The following is a 17,781-nucleotide window of genomic DNA, read 5'->3' as shown; positions in this document are numbered from 1 at the left end:
GGCACCTCAGGACCCCGTGCCGTAGGCCTCGAAGAACCCCGCGCCGAAGGTCTCGTAGGACCCCGCGCACCGCCTGTCCGCATTTCCGGCCGCAGGCTTTTCCCGCTGTAGCAGCCGTCTAGACCATGTTTGTCCCCTGCGGGGACTCTGTCCCCGACCTCGCGGGGTGCACGCTCCTGATGGTGAGTCCGGCCCCGAGGGAGGGGGCGGAGTGGGGGTCCGAGCGGCGGTCCCCGAACGCGCGCGGGTCTACGGCCCCGAGTCCTGGTGGCTGAGAGCGGAACGTGCTGGGGAGTGACCTGTGCTTGGCTAGTGTCGTGCGGGCCACTCGCTTTACATTTCATCCTGGAAAACCTTTTCTCAGTTAGTTCGGGAGTCAGGTTCAAGCTAGCGAATCGTTGTCATTAGCCAGGAAACTACAGACGGGTTGCTAAAGACTTTGGCTCACTCAGTGAGCGTTCTGTGGTGTCAAAATGTGACAAAAAAGACTAGATTCCTCAAGGATTTTGCAGTTTAGTTGGAAACACATGTATATAAATAAGGTTAGAACGTTGAAAAAGGTACAGAAAGGCCCTAGGATTTATTGGGAGGGGGAGGGACACAAGGACCTCTTAAGAAAAGCTTCATATTTGGAATTAAAAAAACAAACAAAAACTTATAGATACAGAGAATGGATTGGTGCTTGCCAGCAGGGGTGGATAAAATGGGAGAAGGGGGTCAAAAGTACAAATCTCTAGTCAAAAATAAGTCCCGGGATGTAACTCAAAGCATGATGACTATAGTTAATACTGTATTGTACATTTGAAAGTTGTTAACATGAGTAGATCTTAAAAAGTTCTCATCACAAGAAAAAAAGGTTTTTCTGACTGTGTGGCATTGGTTACTAACTAGACCTGTTGAGGTGATCATATTGCAGTATGTACAGATGTCGAATCACAATGTTGTACAACTGAAATTAATATAATGTTATATGTCAATTATATTTCAGTTTTTAAAAAGGATGATGGTAATAGAAAAGTTACTTTTTGATAATTTTCATCATAATAGTGCACACAAGAAATATTAATGGGGACTTCCCTGGTGGTCCAGTGGTTAGGACTTCACCCTTCCACTGCAGGGGGCACGGGTTTGATCCCTGGTCCAGGAACTAAGATCTCGCATGCTGCGTGGCCAAAAAAGAAATAAAATGTCAATAAATGCTTAAATTAGCATGTGATAGTGTACTGAGAAAGGAAATTAGACTTCATTTCAAAGTATCTCCCTGAAAAATATTTATTAATCACAAAAAACAAGAAGTGTTTTTGCAGGAGATACCTGGCAAAAAAAAAAAGAAAAAGAAAAATGTCATAGAGAAAGTAATGTCCAAAAGATACTAGGGGTACCCTTGACAGTGGAGTGGTGAAGAGGGAAGCCATGTTAGGTTGAAGAAATGGAAGATTCATTCCATTGGGGTATTTAGTAAGTGTTCAATCAGTAGTCTGAAAGGTGGAGCTAATGAAGGGGTCAGAATCCAGCTGTGATTCACCTGAGCGTAAGCGTGCAGTACCAGTGCTGTGATTGTTGTCTTCTGACTAAACTTTTTAAAGTGCTGCTAATTTGGTTGACTTAATGAATATATTATTTTACTGTTTCAGCCAGCAGTATCTGTTGGAAATGTTGGCCAGCTTGCAATAGATCTGATTATTTCTACACTGAATATGTATAAGATTGGTTACTTCTATACTGATTGTCTTGTGCCGATGGTTGGAAACAATCCATATGCAACTGCAGAAGAAAATTCAACAGAACTCAGTATAAATGCTGAAGGTGTGTTATATTCTCCTACAAGGTAGAGTTGTTTTAAATCAGAACCAGACCCTCCCAGTATGTCCTGCAGCACCTGGCACCGGCTCTGTGCAGAGTTCAGGACACTGTGTTCTCCTCTCCTGCATACACCCTGGTTTAGTCCTTAGCCTTTCCTAAATGGCAGCTCCCTTGAGAGATGTGGTTGTATTTGTATCCTTGGATGGAATTTGAGATACCTATTTGTTTAACGTGGGGTTTTTCCCCTTTTATCCTCAGTTTTATTTTCTCTCCTTACTGGCATGGGTAAGCATCACTAATATCAGGGAGAGAGAATTCCACTGGGCTCAGTCCCGTATGTTTAATATACGCTACCTCACACAGTCCTCTGCCATCCTGTCACGTTGTAGAATCCGTCGTAACACTGACGAGGCTCAGAGAGGCCGAGTTTCCTAACACTGCAGTAGGTGTGGGCTCTTCCCACGCCGTACGTCTCCACAGTTCCTTGTTGGACTGTCAAGCTGGGTTAGTTGGGGCACACAGTTTACAGCCCCCAACCACTGTGTTCATGATGAGACTGCCCCTCGGGAGGAGAGGAAAACAAAGGGGCCTCCAGTTACTTCGCGTGATGGGCAGCTGCTGCCTTGGCCTCTCAGTCTTCGGTTTAGAAGCCAAAGGTGACAGGAGCATGAAAGACCGTAGGTGGACCGAGAAACAAGTGAGGAAGCATTTTGGGTTTTGTCAGTCTTACTAACCATGTCATTAGCTTGCAATAATGAAAAACACTTTAGAAAGATGGTTTTATTAACACTAGATAATTTCAAGTATTGCCTTGAAGGACAAAGGACTATAAATGGTAGAACTAGAATTTTTATATTTAGACTAATGATAACAACTGTCATTTGTTGAGTATCTCCTCTGAGCTGAACACTGTGCATTTACATGTGTTAATTCACTTAATGCTCACAACTACTCCATGGGTGGTTTTATAGATCAGGGAACCAGTGCACAGGGAATCATGGTCCCATGATTAATCGAGGCAGCCTGACCCAGAGACCTGCCTCCCCGTCACCTGCTAATGCACCTTCGCTCCAGCAGAAGACCCACTGGCTTTTTCCTCTGACACAAACTGGCAGCAGGTCCATTGGAGACAGTTCTTTAATCCACTTTTTTATTTTTTAAGATGAGGTGTCTTTTTGAAATAAATTATAGACATCACAACATTCCACCCCCAAATATGTAAGTATGCACCTCTTATAGTACATTTTCTTACATAGCTAAAACACCATTGCATTTAACAAAATTAGCAATATCTTCCTATACCCTATCCAGAGAGGCCCAGTTTACCCAAAACTGTCCTTTAAAGTTAGTTTGTCCAGACCAGGCCATAGTACTTCTGATTATCGTGCCTTTGAAATCTCTTACCCTGCATAATCTCTTTTCCTTCTTTGCAAAACTGATTTATTGAAGGAAAAAACTGGACACATTGTCCTATAGAATGTCCCACCTTCTACGTTTGTCTGATTGCTTCCTGTGGTGTCATTTGCCACGTTCCTCTAGTTTCTGTATTTTCTGAAACTGGAGTTAGGAATAAAGGCTTGATTATTTAAAAGTAAATATTTTTAGCCAGAATATGTGAAAGGCGATGTTACATCACCTGACAAGAAAAAGGATCTGGAAAACAGGGTCTTAACAACAAAAAAAAGACCTTCGTGATACACTGGTGGAGAACACAAGTGTTGCTGTTGTAGAAAGTGGTACATCTTATATTTTAAAGCTCAGCCTGCCCTTTTCCCTAATTCCTAGACCTGCTCTAGCCTCCTTTGCCCCACACATACCTGGTGGTCAGCAGACTCGCTGATGGAGTACAGCCGTGGCCACCCCACATGCACCAGTCCAATGAGACAACCCCGAAAAGACCTGTATAATAGGAGAGACGTGATCCACCAAAGGCTGTGCCCAAGTCTAGGGTTATTTGTAATCTTTTTACAGTAACTGAAAGCTTACCCCTTGGCACAGTGGCCTAATCACGTGTCCTCAGGCACTCTGTATTTTGTCCTTGGGTCATTTTGGAGCATCTCATTCTTGGAGGTGAAGTTGGGCAGGACTTCTTAAGCGTCAGTAAAGTAGGCCCCTTGTAGAATCTGATGAAAATTGTGGATCCTTTTTGCAGAAAAAATTCACACACGTCGACTCACAAAAATTTTTGCATGTTATTTCAGGTCTTTCAAAAACTCCTAAAGAACACATGTACCTATTGCAGGTATTTTATTGCCCAGCTAACATTCGCTGCATTTTATTCTTCCTTGTTCTAATCCCAATGACTGTTGCCGTTCTCTAGAGAAAAGAGGAAAGAATATCAGAAACCAAAAACGATCTTAAGAATGATGTCATTTGTCATAATGCTAGAAATTTCCAGGGGAATACTTCTCTGGATTTACAGTCAAAGAAGAGAAATAATTTTTGATAATTTTCTTACAGTTAACTTTTCAGCACTGAATGTATTCTGTAGAATAAAGCCCACAGGTGAATTCTGAGGTATTAAAGTGTTTTGTTTTAACTAAATGATACAGTGCATATGTTCTATATTTTAACTATCGAAAACATTTAGATACAGAAGTTCTCCTAGTTCAGCTTTTTATCATTATAACTTCACTTGTATGACTCCTTCAATTTAACTATCATTTGGTTTCATTTTCTTGGACTTGCAGTGTATGCATCGCCTTCAAAGAAACTAGTGGCTCTTCAGTTAAGATCCATTTTTATTAAGGTTAGTATGTTATTTTTGCCTTCTTAAGTTTATTAAAGTGCAATATAATGAGAAAATACTGAGTCATTATCATTAAGACTCAAAAATCATTTCTTTGTTTATGTTTATACAGTTAAGCAAGGTCTGATTCTATAGAGAAATACTCATAAAATTTCAGAGTTGTTAGTATTGTTTCATGAATATATTGAAAGGAATTGGGACATATAGCTTGGGTCTTATATATTCCTGATTCAGGTAGCATTGGTGAAAAACTTTAAGCATATAAATATTACAGGTTTATTCTATTTGAGTTACATTTCAAACCAGTGGCATCTACATAAAAATTATATATATATGAAAATATTTTCTGAATCCAACTTCTTTCGTCTTCTGCTGCCACCACTCCAGTCCAGCCACCCCCTCCCTCATGCCCTGATTCTGCTCCTGCACCACCCGCCCCGCAGACAGCTCTACCCGTGATCCTTTAAATCTTAATCAAAGCACGTCACTTCTGCCTTCCAAACCCGCCAGTAGCTTCCCATCTCAAAGCGAGTTCACAGCCCTCACCACGGCCCGACAGGCCCTACATCTCTGATGTGGCAGCCACTAGACACATGTAGCTGTTTAAATTTTGACTCATTCATTAAAAGTAAGTAAAATTAAAAATTCAGTTCCTCTGTCCCAGTAGCCACATTGCAAGTTCTCCACAGCCATGCGTGGCGAGCAGCTGCCATAAAGAGCATTTGGTTACCATGGAGCATCTGCGGGGCAGCTCTGTCCCTGGCCCCACGTCCAGCTGTCCTGCATGCCTGTCCCCTGCTCCCGCTCTTGATTGCCCTGCTCCAGCCACACTGGCCACCCTGTGCTGTTCAAACACATTAAGCTCATCCTGTCTCAGTCCTCACAGTAGTTTCTCTGCCTGGACCACTTCTCCACTGGACACCTGAATGGCTCACTTCCTTTAGTCTTTGCTTAGCTGTCCCTCATCAGAAAGACCTCCCCCCAGCATCCTTTCTCTTATCTTATCCTGAGCTAGTTTTCTTCACGACTCCTCACTTCCCACCTGATAGAATGGAAGTTCCTTGAGAAAAGTGACAAGGTGTCATTCACTCCTGTATCCTCGGCTTCTAGACAGAGCCTTGGTGTAGAGTGGATTGAGGTACCACCTGTTCAGGGGGGCAGAAAGGTCTCCCCTTCCCGGGGGCCCCTCCACACACACCCACAGTCACCATGTTGTAGGAGCAGGATCTCACGGGTGCACTTCACGTCTGGCCTCCTTTACTCCACATTCTGTCTGCTAGGTGCTTCCACATTGTTGCAGGTAGAGGTAGTTACTTCCTTCTCACCTCTGTGCATGAATCTGTTGTGTAAATAAACCATGATTTACCCATACTGTTGATGGAGCATTTGATTTTTTTCCAATTTGAGGCTATCATGAATGGAGCTATGGTTATTTTAATATTTATTACTCTTTCCTTAGTTAACAATATCACACAAAAAGTTTGGCAGTGAGAGTTGCTAGCAGTTTTACATTGTGCCACGTGGCTTTTTTGTTCTCTTCCTAATATCTGTAAGTTCGAGAAGTAAGATGGACAATTCAGACACTTCTAAACGAATTTTTAAAAATTAATTAATTAATTAATTTATTTATTGGCTGTGTTGGGTCTTCGTTGCTGCATGTGGGCTTTCTCTAGTTGTGGCGGGCAGGGGCTACTCTTGGTTGCGGTGCACAGGCTTTGGGCGGGGGCTGCTCGGCTTCTCATTGCAGTGGCTTCTCTTGTTGCAGGGCGCGGGCTCTAGGCGCACAGGCTTTGGTAGTTGCGGCACACAGGCTCAGTAGTTGTGGCTTGCGGGCTCTAGAACACAGGCTCAGTAGTTGTGGCGCACGGGCTTAGTTGCTCCACAGCATGTGGGATCTTCCCGGACCAGGGCTTGAACCCATGTCCCCTGCATTGGCAGGCAGATTCTTAACCACTGCGCCACCAGGGAAGTCCCTGAAATTGTTGATAGATGTAAATAAAGAGTGATTTCAAAGTAGCAAACATTTTTTGAGCATAGATTCTTTGCACCAGTAATACTCTAAATACTTCAAGCATGTTGCTCTACTCAGTCCTCACAACAATCCTAGGAGGCAGATGCTAATTATCTTAATTTTACAAGTGAGAAATCGGAAACACAGAAGCTCAGGCAGCTTGCTCAAGCCGTGTGGTTCATGGGTGGAGCCAGCATTCTAGACCCGGCAGCCTGTCTCTGGAGCTGGCCTCTCTTAACCACGACACAAACTGCCCTTCTGTTTTTAAAAGGTAGCCATTTCTTACCTGCATTTTATATTTTATTGAATAATTATTTTATTAACAGTCTCTGAAAAGAGTTTCCATAAAATGGGTTTTCCCCCCAAATTTTATGACCCAGATCAGTCATCTGTTCACATCTTGCCACACCTGCCTGATTCTCTTTGCACAAGTACACGCAGTTTCCTCCTGCCAAACAGTCCAAAAGGAGGCTGCTGACATCATGCTGCTCACTCCATACAAGAAGGAGACTCTCCTTCACACACAACCTCACAACCACAACACTGCCACACACCTAGAAAGTCAGCATTTAGTGAATTATTAAGTACTAGCATTCGGCATATTCAAATTCCCCAGTTGTTCCCCAAATATCCTTCAATTCTGGATCCAGGCAAGGTTTGTGTGTTGCCTTAGGCTGTTATATCTTTTCAGTTGGGGTTCAGTGTAGAGCTGCCCTCCTCCTTCTGTGATTCACAATATTGACTCCTCTGAGGGACCCAGGCCAGATGTTCAGCCTTCTGGATTCACCTGTTTCTTTCTGATCAGATTTAGGGCAGAAATTTCTGGCAAGACGTCTCATAGATAACCGCATGGTGGTTTTTGAGTAACAATAGATCACTGAAGTACAGAACTGGGAAACTGAAATCTAGATTCCTCACACTTAGCTTATCTCTAGTTGTAAAGATAAAATAAACAGTCATTGTGGGGTGCCTTCAAGATGGTGGAGGAGTAAGACGTGGTGATCACCTTCCTCCCCACAAATACATCAAAACTACATCACTACATCTACATGTGGAACAACTCCTACAGAACACCTACTGAATGCTGGCAGAAGACCTCAGACTTCCCAAAAGGCAAGAAACTCCCCATGTACCTGGGTAGGGCAAAAGAAAAAAGGAAAAACAGAGAGAAAAGAATAGGGACGGGACCTGCACCTCCGGGAGGGAGCTGTGAAGGAGGAAAAGTTTCCACACACTGGGAAGCCCCTTCACTGGCGGAGACGGGGGGTGGCTGGGGGGAAGCTTTGGAGCCACAGAGGAGAGCGCAGCAAGAGGGGTGCAGAGGGCAAAGTGGAGAGATTCCCGCACTGAGCATCGGTGCCGACCAGCACTCACCAGCCCGAGAGGCTTGTCTGCTCACCCGACGGGGCGCATGGGGGCTGGGAGCTGAGGCTCGGGCGTCAGAGGTCAGATCCCAGGGAGAGGACTGGGGTTGGCTGCGTGAAGACAGCCTGAAGGGGGTTAATGTGCCACAGCTAACAGGGAGGGAGTCCAGGGAAAACTCTGGACCTGCCTAAAATGCAAGAGACCATTGTTTTGGGATGCACAAGGAGAGGGGATTCAGAGCACCACCTAAACAACCTCCAGAGACGGGCGTGAGCTGCGTCTATCAGTGCGGTCCCCAGAGACAGGCATGAGATGCTAAGGCTGCTGCTGCAGCCACCAAGAAGCCTGTGTGTAAGCCCAGGTCACTATCCACACCTCCCCTCCCAGGAGCCTGTGCGACCCACCACTGCCAGAGTCCTTTGATCCAGGGACAGCTTCCCCGGGAGAACACATGGCACGCCTCAGGCTGTTACAATGTCACGCCAGCCTCTGCCACCACAGGCTCGCCCCACATTATGTACCCCTCCCTCCCCCCAGCTTGAGTGAGCCAGAGCCCCCTAAGCAGCCACTTCTTTAACCCTGTCCTATTTGGGTGGGGAAGAGATGCCCTCACACAACCTACACGCAGAAGCAGGGCCAAATCCAAAGCTGAACCCCAGGAGCTGTGTGAACAAAGAAGAGAAAGGGAGATCTCTCCCAGCAGCCTCAGGAGCAGTGGATTAAATCTCCACAATCAACTTGATGTACCTGCATCTATGGAATACCTGAATAGACAAGGAATCATCCCAAAATTGAAGCAGTGGACTGGTAGCAACTGTAGACTTGCAGTTTGCTTTCTGCATCTAATTTGTTTCTGGTTTTATGTTTATCTTAGTTTAGTATTTAGAGCTTATTATCATTGGTAGATTTATTTATTGATTTGGTTGCTCTCTTTTTTTATTTTTATATATATATATATTTTTTTTTTCCTTTTTCTCTTTTTGTGAGTGTGTATGTGTATGCTTCTTTGTGTGATTTTGTCTGTATAGCTTTGCTTTTGCCATTTGTCCTAGGGTTCTGACAGCGTTTTTTGGTTTTGGGGTTTTTTTTTTAGTATAGTTTTTAGCGCTTGTTATCATTGGTGGATTTGTGTTTTGGTTTGGTTGCTCATGAGAGATTACTAAAAGCACCTATATGCCAATAAAAGGGACAACCTGGAAGAAATGGACAAATTCTTAGAAAAGCACAACCTTTCGAGACTGAACCAGGAAGAAATAGAAAATATAAACAGACCAATTACAAGCACTGAAATTGAAACTGTCATTAAAAATCTTCCAACAAACAAAAGCCCAGGGCCAGATGGCTTCACAGGCGAATTCTATCAAACATTTAGAGAAGAGCTAACACCTATCCTTCGCAAACTCTTAGAAAATATAGCAGAAAGAGGAACACTCCCAAACTCATTCTACGAGGCCACCATCACCCTGATACCAAAACCAGACAAAGATGCCACAAAAAAAGAAAGCTACAGGCCAATATCACTGATGAACATAGATGCAAAAGTCCTGAACAAAATACTAGCTAACAGAATCCAACAGCACATTAAAAGGATCATACACCATGATCAAGTGGGGTTCATCCCAGGAATGCAAGGATTCTTCAGTATACACAAATCAATCAATGTGATAAACCATGTTAACAATTTGAAGGAGAAAAACCATATAATCATCTCATTAGATGCAGAAACGGTTTCGACAAAATTCAACACCCGTTTATGATAAAAACCCTCCAGAAGGTAGGCATAGAGGGAACTTACCTCAACATAATAAAGGCCATATATGACAAACCCACAGCCAACATCATTCTCAGTGGTGAAAAACTGAAACCATTTCCACTAAGATCAGGAACAAGGCAAGGTTGCCCACTCTCACCACTATTATTCAACATAGTTTTGGAAATTTTAGCCACAGCAATCAGAGAAGAAAAAGAAAAAGAAGGAATCCAAATCGGAAAAGAAGTAAAACCGTCACTGTTTGCAGATGACATACTATACATAGAGAATCCTAAAGATGCTACAAGAAAACTACTAGAGCTAATCAATGAATTTGGTAAAGTAGCAGGATACAAAATTAATGCACAGAAATCTCTTGCATTCCTATACACTAATGATGAATAATCTGAAAGAGAAATTAAGGAAACACTCCCATTTACCACTGCAACAAAAAGAATAAAATACCTAGGAATAAACCTACCTAAGGAGACAAAACACCTGTATGCAGAAAACTATAAGACACTGATGAAAGAAATTAAAGATGATACAGACATATGGAGAGATATACCATGTTCTTGGATTGGAAGAATCAACATTGTGAAAATGACTCTACTACCCAAAGCAATCTACAGATTCAGTGCAATCCCTATCAAACTACCAATGGCATTTTTCACAGAACTAGAACAAAAAATTTCAGTTTGCATGGAAACACAAAAGACCCTGAATAGCCAAAGCAGTCTTGAGAAGGAAAAATGGAGCTGGAGGAATCAGTCTCCCTGACTTCAGACTATACTACAAAGCTACAGTAATCAAGACAGTATGGTACTGGCACAAAAACAGAAATATAGATCAACAGAACAGGATAGAGAGCCCAGAGATAAACCCATCCACCTATGGTCACCTTATCTTTGATAAAGGAGGCAAGAATATACAGTGAACAGCCTCTTCAGTAAGTGGTGCTGGGAAAACTGGACAGCTACATGTAAAAGAATGAAATTAGCACAGTCCCTAACACCATACACAAAAGTAAACTCAAAATGGATTAAAGACCTAAATGTAAGGCCAGAAACTATCAAACTCTTAGAGGAAAACATAGGCAGAGGAAAACATAGGCAGAACACTCCATGACATAATAAATCACAACAGATCTTTTTGACCCACCTCCTGGAGAAATGGAAATAAAAACAAAAATAAACAAATGGGACTAATGAAAGTTAAAAGCTTTTGCACAGCAAAGGAAACCATAAGATGAAAAGACAAACCTCAGAATGGGAGAAAATATTTGCAAAGGAAGCAACTGACAAAGCATTAATCTCCAAAATATACAAGCAGCTCATGCAGCTCAATAGCAAAAAAAAAAAAAATCCAATCCAAAAATGGGCAGAAGACCGAAATAGACATTTCTCCAAAGAAGATATACAGATTGCCAACAAACACATGAAAGGATGCTCAACATTACTAATCATTAGAGAAATGCAAATCAAACTACAATGAGGTATCACCTCACACCAGTCAGAATAGCCATCATCAAAAACTCTACAAACAACAAGTGCTGGAGAGGGTGTGAAGAAAAGGGAACCCTCTTGCATTGTTGGTGGGAATGTAAATTGATACAGCTGCTATGGATAACAGTATGGAGGTTCCTTAAAAAACTAAAAAGGACTTCCCTGGTGGCGCAGTGGTTGAGAGTTCGTCTGCTGATGCAGGGGACACAGGTTCGTGCCCCGGTCCAGGAAGATCCCACATGCCGCAGAGCGACTGGGCCCATGAGCCATGGCCGCTGAGCCTGCGCTTCCGGAGCCTGTGCTCTGCAATGGGAGAGGCCATAACAGTGAGAGGCCCGCATACCGCAAAAAAAAAAAAAAAAAACTAAAAATAGAACTAGGATATGACCCAGCAATCCCACTATATATATACATATATATATGTGTGTATATATACACCTTGAGAAAACCATAATTCAAAAGAGTCATGTGCCACAATGTTCTATGCAGCTCTATTTTCAATACCCAGGACTTGGAAGCAACGTAAGTGTCCATCGACAGATGAATGGATAAAGAAGAAGATGTGGCACATATATACAATGGAATATTACTCAGCCATAAAAAGAAACAAAATTGAGTCATTTGTAGTGAGGTGGATGGACCTAGAGTCTGTCATACAGAGTGGAGTAAGTCAGAAAGAGAAAAACAAATACCGTATGCTAACACATATATATAGAATCTAAAAATACAAAAAAAAGTGGTCACAAAGAACCTAGGGGCAAGACGGGAATAAAGACAAAGACCTACTTGAGAATGGACTTGAGGATACGGGGAGGGTGAAGAGTAAGCTGGGACAAAGTGAGAGAGTTGTGTGGACATATATACTCTACCAAATGGAAAGTAGATAGCTAGTGGGAAGCAGCCGCATAGCACGGGGAGATCAGCTCGGTGCTTTGTGACCACCCTGAGGGGTGGGATAGGGAGGGTGGGAGGGAGACGCAAGAGGTAGGAGATATGGGGATATATGTATATGTATAACTGATTCACTTTGTTATAAAGCAGAAACTAACGCACCATTGTAAAGCAATTCTACTCCAATAAAGATGTTAAAAAATAAAAATAAAAAAATAGTCATTGCTCCTCATCTTTCACCTTCAGTCTAAGGATGGTAAGTAGATGTAAAAATAATTATAATTTTAGTATATATAAACTATATATCATCACATAACGTGGGTGAAATACTATATAGACTACTCTTATTGTAACTCTAGGATCTAACTTTTCTGTTTTTGTTTTATTCTTTGAATGGTATACAAAGTATAAATCAAAGTCATTCTGTGAGAAACTGCTTTTCTGGGTGAAAAGCAGCAACTGTGCCAAAGTTGTTGTTCTTTCAAGCAGCCACTCGTATCACCGTAATGACTTCCAGCTCCGCAGGTATGTCTGTGTCTTTGGAAAAGTATTTTGCTATGATTTATACAGTTATTAGGATGATTTCTCTATTAAAAGGTTAAAATAAAATTTTAAAGCCATGCATATCCTTTCCTGTCCTCCCTGCAATTTAGAAAGAAGGAGGTAAAGAACATGAGCTAGGAGGAGTAGAGGTGGGGGGCCCTTGACATTCCCAGGGCTGCGGCACTGGGATCCTAGGATAAAGGTGGGAATGGTTCTGGGGCTGTGCTCTGTTGTGTGGTATCACGTGCCTGGCAGCGCCACAAACCTCAGCTGATGAAGGGAAAGAAGAAAGGGTACCTGATGTTTATTGGTTGATCGTTTTTCAAAGACTGGATTGATGTTTCTATTTATTTCCATATATTCAACCATTTGTATTTGCAGAAATACAGTTGCCTTTAAGTATAGCTCCCAGGCATGTCAGATTGAATTCTTAGGTAGAAGACAAAGTATCCAAGACTTAGAAATCTAAACTAGTTTATTGCATTATCATTTCTTCACCTGTAAAATTCTGACGAAATTATTAGCCAAGAGTAACCTTTCAAGACTAGACTTAGTTTCTGGGATTCTCACAGTGGGCCTGGTGGGAGCGTGGCTGTGGACATCTTCACGCTGGCCTGGCCTTGGGTTAAGTTTTCCTGTCTCTCCGCTCTCCCCTAAATTTGTAAATAGCAAGTCAGAGCAATATTTTTACATGTTGCTCTTCCATAGACTGCTGAAACACGTGTTTTGCTTTGTGCAGCAGAATATATGGAGAACAAGATAATTTTTGCTAAAAGAACTGTTAATTGTCTTAATGTACGTATTTGTGAGTTTTTAGTTAATTATATGAGTGTTTCCAGTACTCCCTTCAGGTACCTACTTACACCTTCCACGAAAAAAAGTGTTCAGAATAAAATACAGAGCCTTAACTGGGAAGAAATGGAAAAAAGCCCATGCATTCCTGAAATAGACGATTCTGAGTTTTGTGTCCGTATTCCTGGAGGAGGTATCACAAAAACACTCTATGACGAAGGGTGAGCTTACCTGTATATTTGCTGCGCATCTTATCTGAAAATGAAAGTAAGATAACTGGGATAGTGTTTGGAGTACTTACTGGAACTCTGAAAATGTCTTCATTAAATAGGTACCGTGTTACATTCAGGGGAAAGATTGAAATGTGGTTATAGAATTGGTTCCTGAAAAGCCATATTTAATGCTTTAGTATGTGTGTCATGTTAGGGGTCCTGATACATATTCTGTGCAACCTCTGCAGTCAGTCCTCTTTGCAGTGGTGGTGGTGGTGAGGTGTACATAACATTAAATTAACCATTTTTAAGTGTACAGTTAAGTGACATTCAGTACATTCATTGTTGTGTACCCATCACCACCATCCACTTTCAGAACTTTGTCATCGTTCTAAACAGAAGATCTGTACTCATTAAATAACTCCTGTTTTATACCTGAAAATCTATGCTCTTATTAAAACCATCATTTCCTTCAACTTTTCTTTTTTTCGTAGTCTATCTTCCATTCGTGTTTTCACTTCTTTCCCTGTCTAGCTTATGCCCTTTAGTATATTATTTCACCTCTTTTCTTACCACAGCCTAGAAGCCCTGGCCACCTGGTTATTCTCCACACCTGCCCTGCAAACCACCAGCTTTGAATCATTCTCTCGCTCCATTCAGGCCACATCACCCGTGGCCTGCACTTCTGTCAGACCATAGACTGCGGGGCTTAAACAACAGAAATGTATTTGCTCACAGCTCTGGAGGCTGGAGGTCAGGGTGCTGGCCTGGTCGGGTTCTGGGGAGGGCCCTCTTCCTGGCCTGCAGACGGCCACCTCTGGCTGTGTCCTCACGCAGCAGAGAGAGAGCTCCTTCTCTCCTTGTAAGGCCATGGTCCCATCGGATTAGGGCCCCCTCCTGTGACCTTTCACTGAATTACCTCCTAAACCTCCTGCCTCCAGATACAGTCGCCTGTGGGTGAGGCTTCCACTTGTAGACCCTGGAGGGACACAGTCCAGGCAATAGCAGCTGCTGTCAGGGTCTCTTGATCGATCGCCTACTGTCTCATTCTGACCTGCCCTGACCACCTCAGCAGCAATGCTGGAATTAACTTTCTAAAATGCAAAACTGATCACAAGACTCCCTGAGTAAAAATCCATCAGCAGTTTTACTTGCCTTTTGCGGAATCTGGTTCATCCTCCGCAATGTGCCATCCAGAGCCCTCCAGGCCCCTCTGGCCTGGCCCCCTGGGTGCGCTCTGCACAGATGCTGGCCTCCTGGCCCTCACAGTGTCCCCAGAGCTGTCGCATTCTTCCTTGCTTTTTTTCCCTCTCCTTTTCTCCTCGTCTCCTTTGCAACAACCTGCCCAGTTTGCCAGAGTCCTACGTCGCTTCCTGTTTGTCCTTGCTGGTCTCGCCCTTCTCCGCAGGGGGAGGGGGATTCTGCTGTCTTCGCACTCCCCCCGCACTCTGCCCCTTCAAACTGACTTCTTGCTTCTTTGCAAGTCAGTCTCCTAGCTTTGCTTCTGACCGTGTCAGAGTAGCTGATAGCAGACCTGCCCTCCTGCCATAAACAATGGGAAACTGGACAACATTAATGAAACAGCTGTTCATCAGACATTGGACACCATGCAGCACACAGCTGTGAAGCCTGGGAGAAAGCAGTAGAGTCCTGCTATTGCCCCAGCTTCCTGCAGGACTGCAGCATGGGGTGGGGGGACCCAGGCAGAGTGCAGCCGTCTTGCTAAGTCGAGGGGACTGGAAACCAGAGTTGGGGTGGCTGACACAGCTGGAGAGTATGAGGCAGAGAACCAGAGGGACACAGCTGCTGGGAGAAGAGCCCTGGGGCCTGCCTGAACCCTCCTCAACCCTGAGCTCACAAGTATAGGGTGAAACCGTGAGGGCAGAGAACAACCTCTGGGCAGCTGTTAACTTTGCCCACAAAGTTAGCAACACTAGACAAAATACTATGAAAGACATGTTCCTCATAGAACATTTTGAAAATGTAGAATAGTCAAAAGAAACAATATTTTAAATATTGACTTCTGTCACCCAGAAGAAACTACCACTACTAATTTCTTGGTCTGTTTTCTGTTTTGAATTAAATTCTGTTTTGAATTAAACATTTTGAATTAAATGTTTGTATCTGCAAGATACTGCAACTCTACCATCTGTAGCTTTAAAATTCATGCTATTTACAGATATTTCTCACAAAATTGATGTTCTTTTAATTTTCCAGCACAAATCTTGGTGTGGGGCAGGAACATTCATGTGCCCAGGGTGGGTGTTACATGGCTCCTAGTTTTGTCCCTACAAATAGAAGGTACATAAGTGATCTTGTGATGTGACATCTCCTTGCCTAAAACCTGGCAGATTATCTCAGCTATAAAAACAGGCACACTGGAACCATCATCTTGTATCAGTAGAAGAATATCTAATTATTCTTTTTAATTGTTGTAGCTGTTCTAAAGAAATCCCAATGGTGATTCTGCTGAAATTCGTTTCGGAAGGAGACAATATCCCAGATGCCTTAGGTCTTGTTGAATATCTTAATGAATGGCTTCAGATAATCAAACCATGTGTAAGTTTCACTAAAGCTTAAGTCTCTGATTTCTCTGGTTATGTATTCATCAACTTGCATTTTTACATACTATATAAGTAGACCAAGTAAGTGAAAGTTTATGTTAAATTTAGACGTCTTTATATAAAATTTAAGTTAGCTGAACTTTTCAAAAGAAGACAGCTAAGCAACCTGTTGTCTGCAGTTGTTTCATTAAGGCTGATTTTCAAAAAAAAAAGGAAAATCTTAAATACTTCGTTGTATTCATTCTTAGTGTTGCATTAATTATACCAGGCAGCTTTTTATAAGGATAAACAAGTCCTCTTTGGAATTCAGGTTTTTCTTTTACTTTTAAGCAAAAGGTATAGCTTTGTGAGCAGTACTTTAGCTATCAATATGCATTATAATTAAAATACTTTTCTCTATTATGAAATAAGAGCATGACACCTGGGGAAATCAGTTAGCCTTTAGGCATAACAAAAGTAACCTAAGCCTACTTACAAGGTAGGTGACTGTCTTTTTAATTCATGCTTTTTTGAAGAACAAATTGATACAAATCACACAGCATTGATTTTTTTTTTAACCACTGTTTCTTTTGAATTTGATTTTGCTCCATGGACTCTATTTATAGCCTTTCTGGTTCGTATCTTTATGGCTTGGAAATTGAGGAAATTTATCTTCAGCTGATATAAAGACACAGAAATGTATTACTTTGTTTTTTCCTTACAATAAATCACAGCTAGAAGTGTCAAAACCAAAAGGAACAACAACAAAGGGAGAGTTTTATAATACGTGTTAAAAAGAGATTTAGTGATAAAGTTGAAGGATTACATATTTTGTTCTTCAATTGCAGTGTGATGACCCCTCAGCGTCTGCCTTGCCATGGAAAATGCCGAGTTCCTGGAGGTTACTCTTTGGCAGTGGTCTTCCCCCTGCACTTTTCTGATCCGTTTTCAGTTTTATACCTTATGTCCCAAGACACTTATTACCAACACAACTGTTAAACAACTATATAAAAAGAATGTATTAGGAAATCTTTACTTTTCACAGAAAAATCGCGAAGAAAAATGGATTAACAAAAGGTTGTTTTTGCCATGCTTTTCATCATATACAACAGATGTAAATTTTGTGCAATAAAGTGTTTCCTAAGTAATTTTATCTGAATGTATTTTTTTTTTAACTCAGACTTCTATATTAGTTTCCTATGTCTGCTGTAACAAATTACCAGAAACTTAGTGGCTTAAGACAAAATAAATCTATTATCTTAGAATTCTGGAAGTCAGAATTCCAGAATAGGTCTCACTGGGCTAAGTCAAGGTGCTGGCAGGGCTGCGTTTTCTCTGGAGGGTCTTGGAAGAATCCGTTTCCTACCCCTTTCCAGCTTCTAGAAGCTGCAGCATTCATTGGTTCACGGCTCCTTCCTCCATCCAGAATAATTTCCCGATCTCAAAAGAGTTTGAGTATAAGAGAAAAGGTTTTCATTTTTGAGTGCCTACTACATACCAGTCACTTTTTACCTGCTATTTTGTTGTGTTACGTCTGTGCCTTGGCTTTCTCATCTGTAAAACGAGGGCTTATAATATTAAGGGGTACACCCTACTCCATAGCACTCAGTAAATGAT

The 17,781-nt window shown here is 42.2% G+C and overlaps 1 protein-coding gene across 1 annotated transcript; it reads left to right on the top strand.

Moving 5' to 3' along the window:
* Positions 1-10: 10 nt before the first annotated feature.
* Positions 11-17,312, top strand: PSMG2 (proteasome assembly chaperone 2). Its single transcript, XM_004320377.4, has 7 exons — positions 11-182; positions 1,635-1,806; positions 4,494-4,552; positions 12,481-12,599; positions 13,457-13,630; positions 16,060-16,180; positions 17,013-17,312. The coding sequence occupies exons 1-7, from the start codon at positions 126-128 to the stop codon at positions 17,103-17,105; spliced, it is 795 nt and encodes a 264-aa protein (XP_004320425.1). The 5' UTR covers positions 11-125; the 3' UTR covers positions 17,106-17,312.
* Positions 17,313-17,781: the final 469 nt, after the last annotated feature.

Source organism: Tursiops truncatus, chromosome 13, assembly GCF_011762595.2.
Source record: "Tursiops truncatus isolate mTurTru1 chromosome 13, mTurTru1.mat.Y, whole genome shotgun sequence".
NCBI lineage: Eukaryota > Metazoa > Chordata > Mammalia > Artiodactyla > Delphinidae > Tursiops > Tursiops truncatus.
Note: the sequence above shows the minus strand (reverse complement) of the source record. Positions and strands in the feature narration are given on the sequence as shown.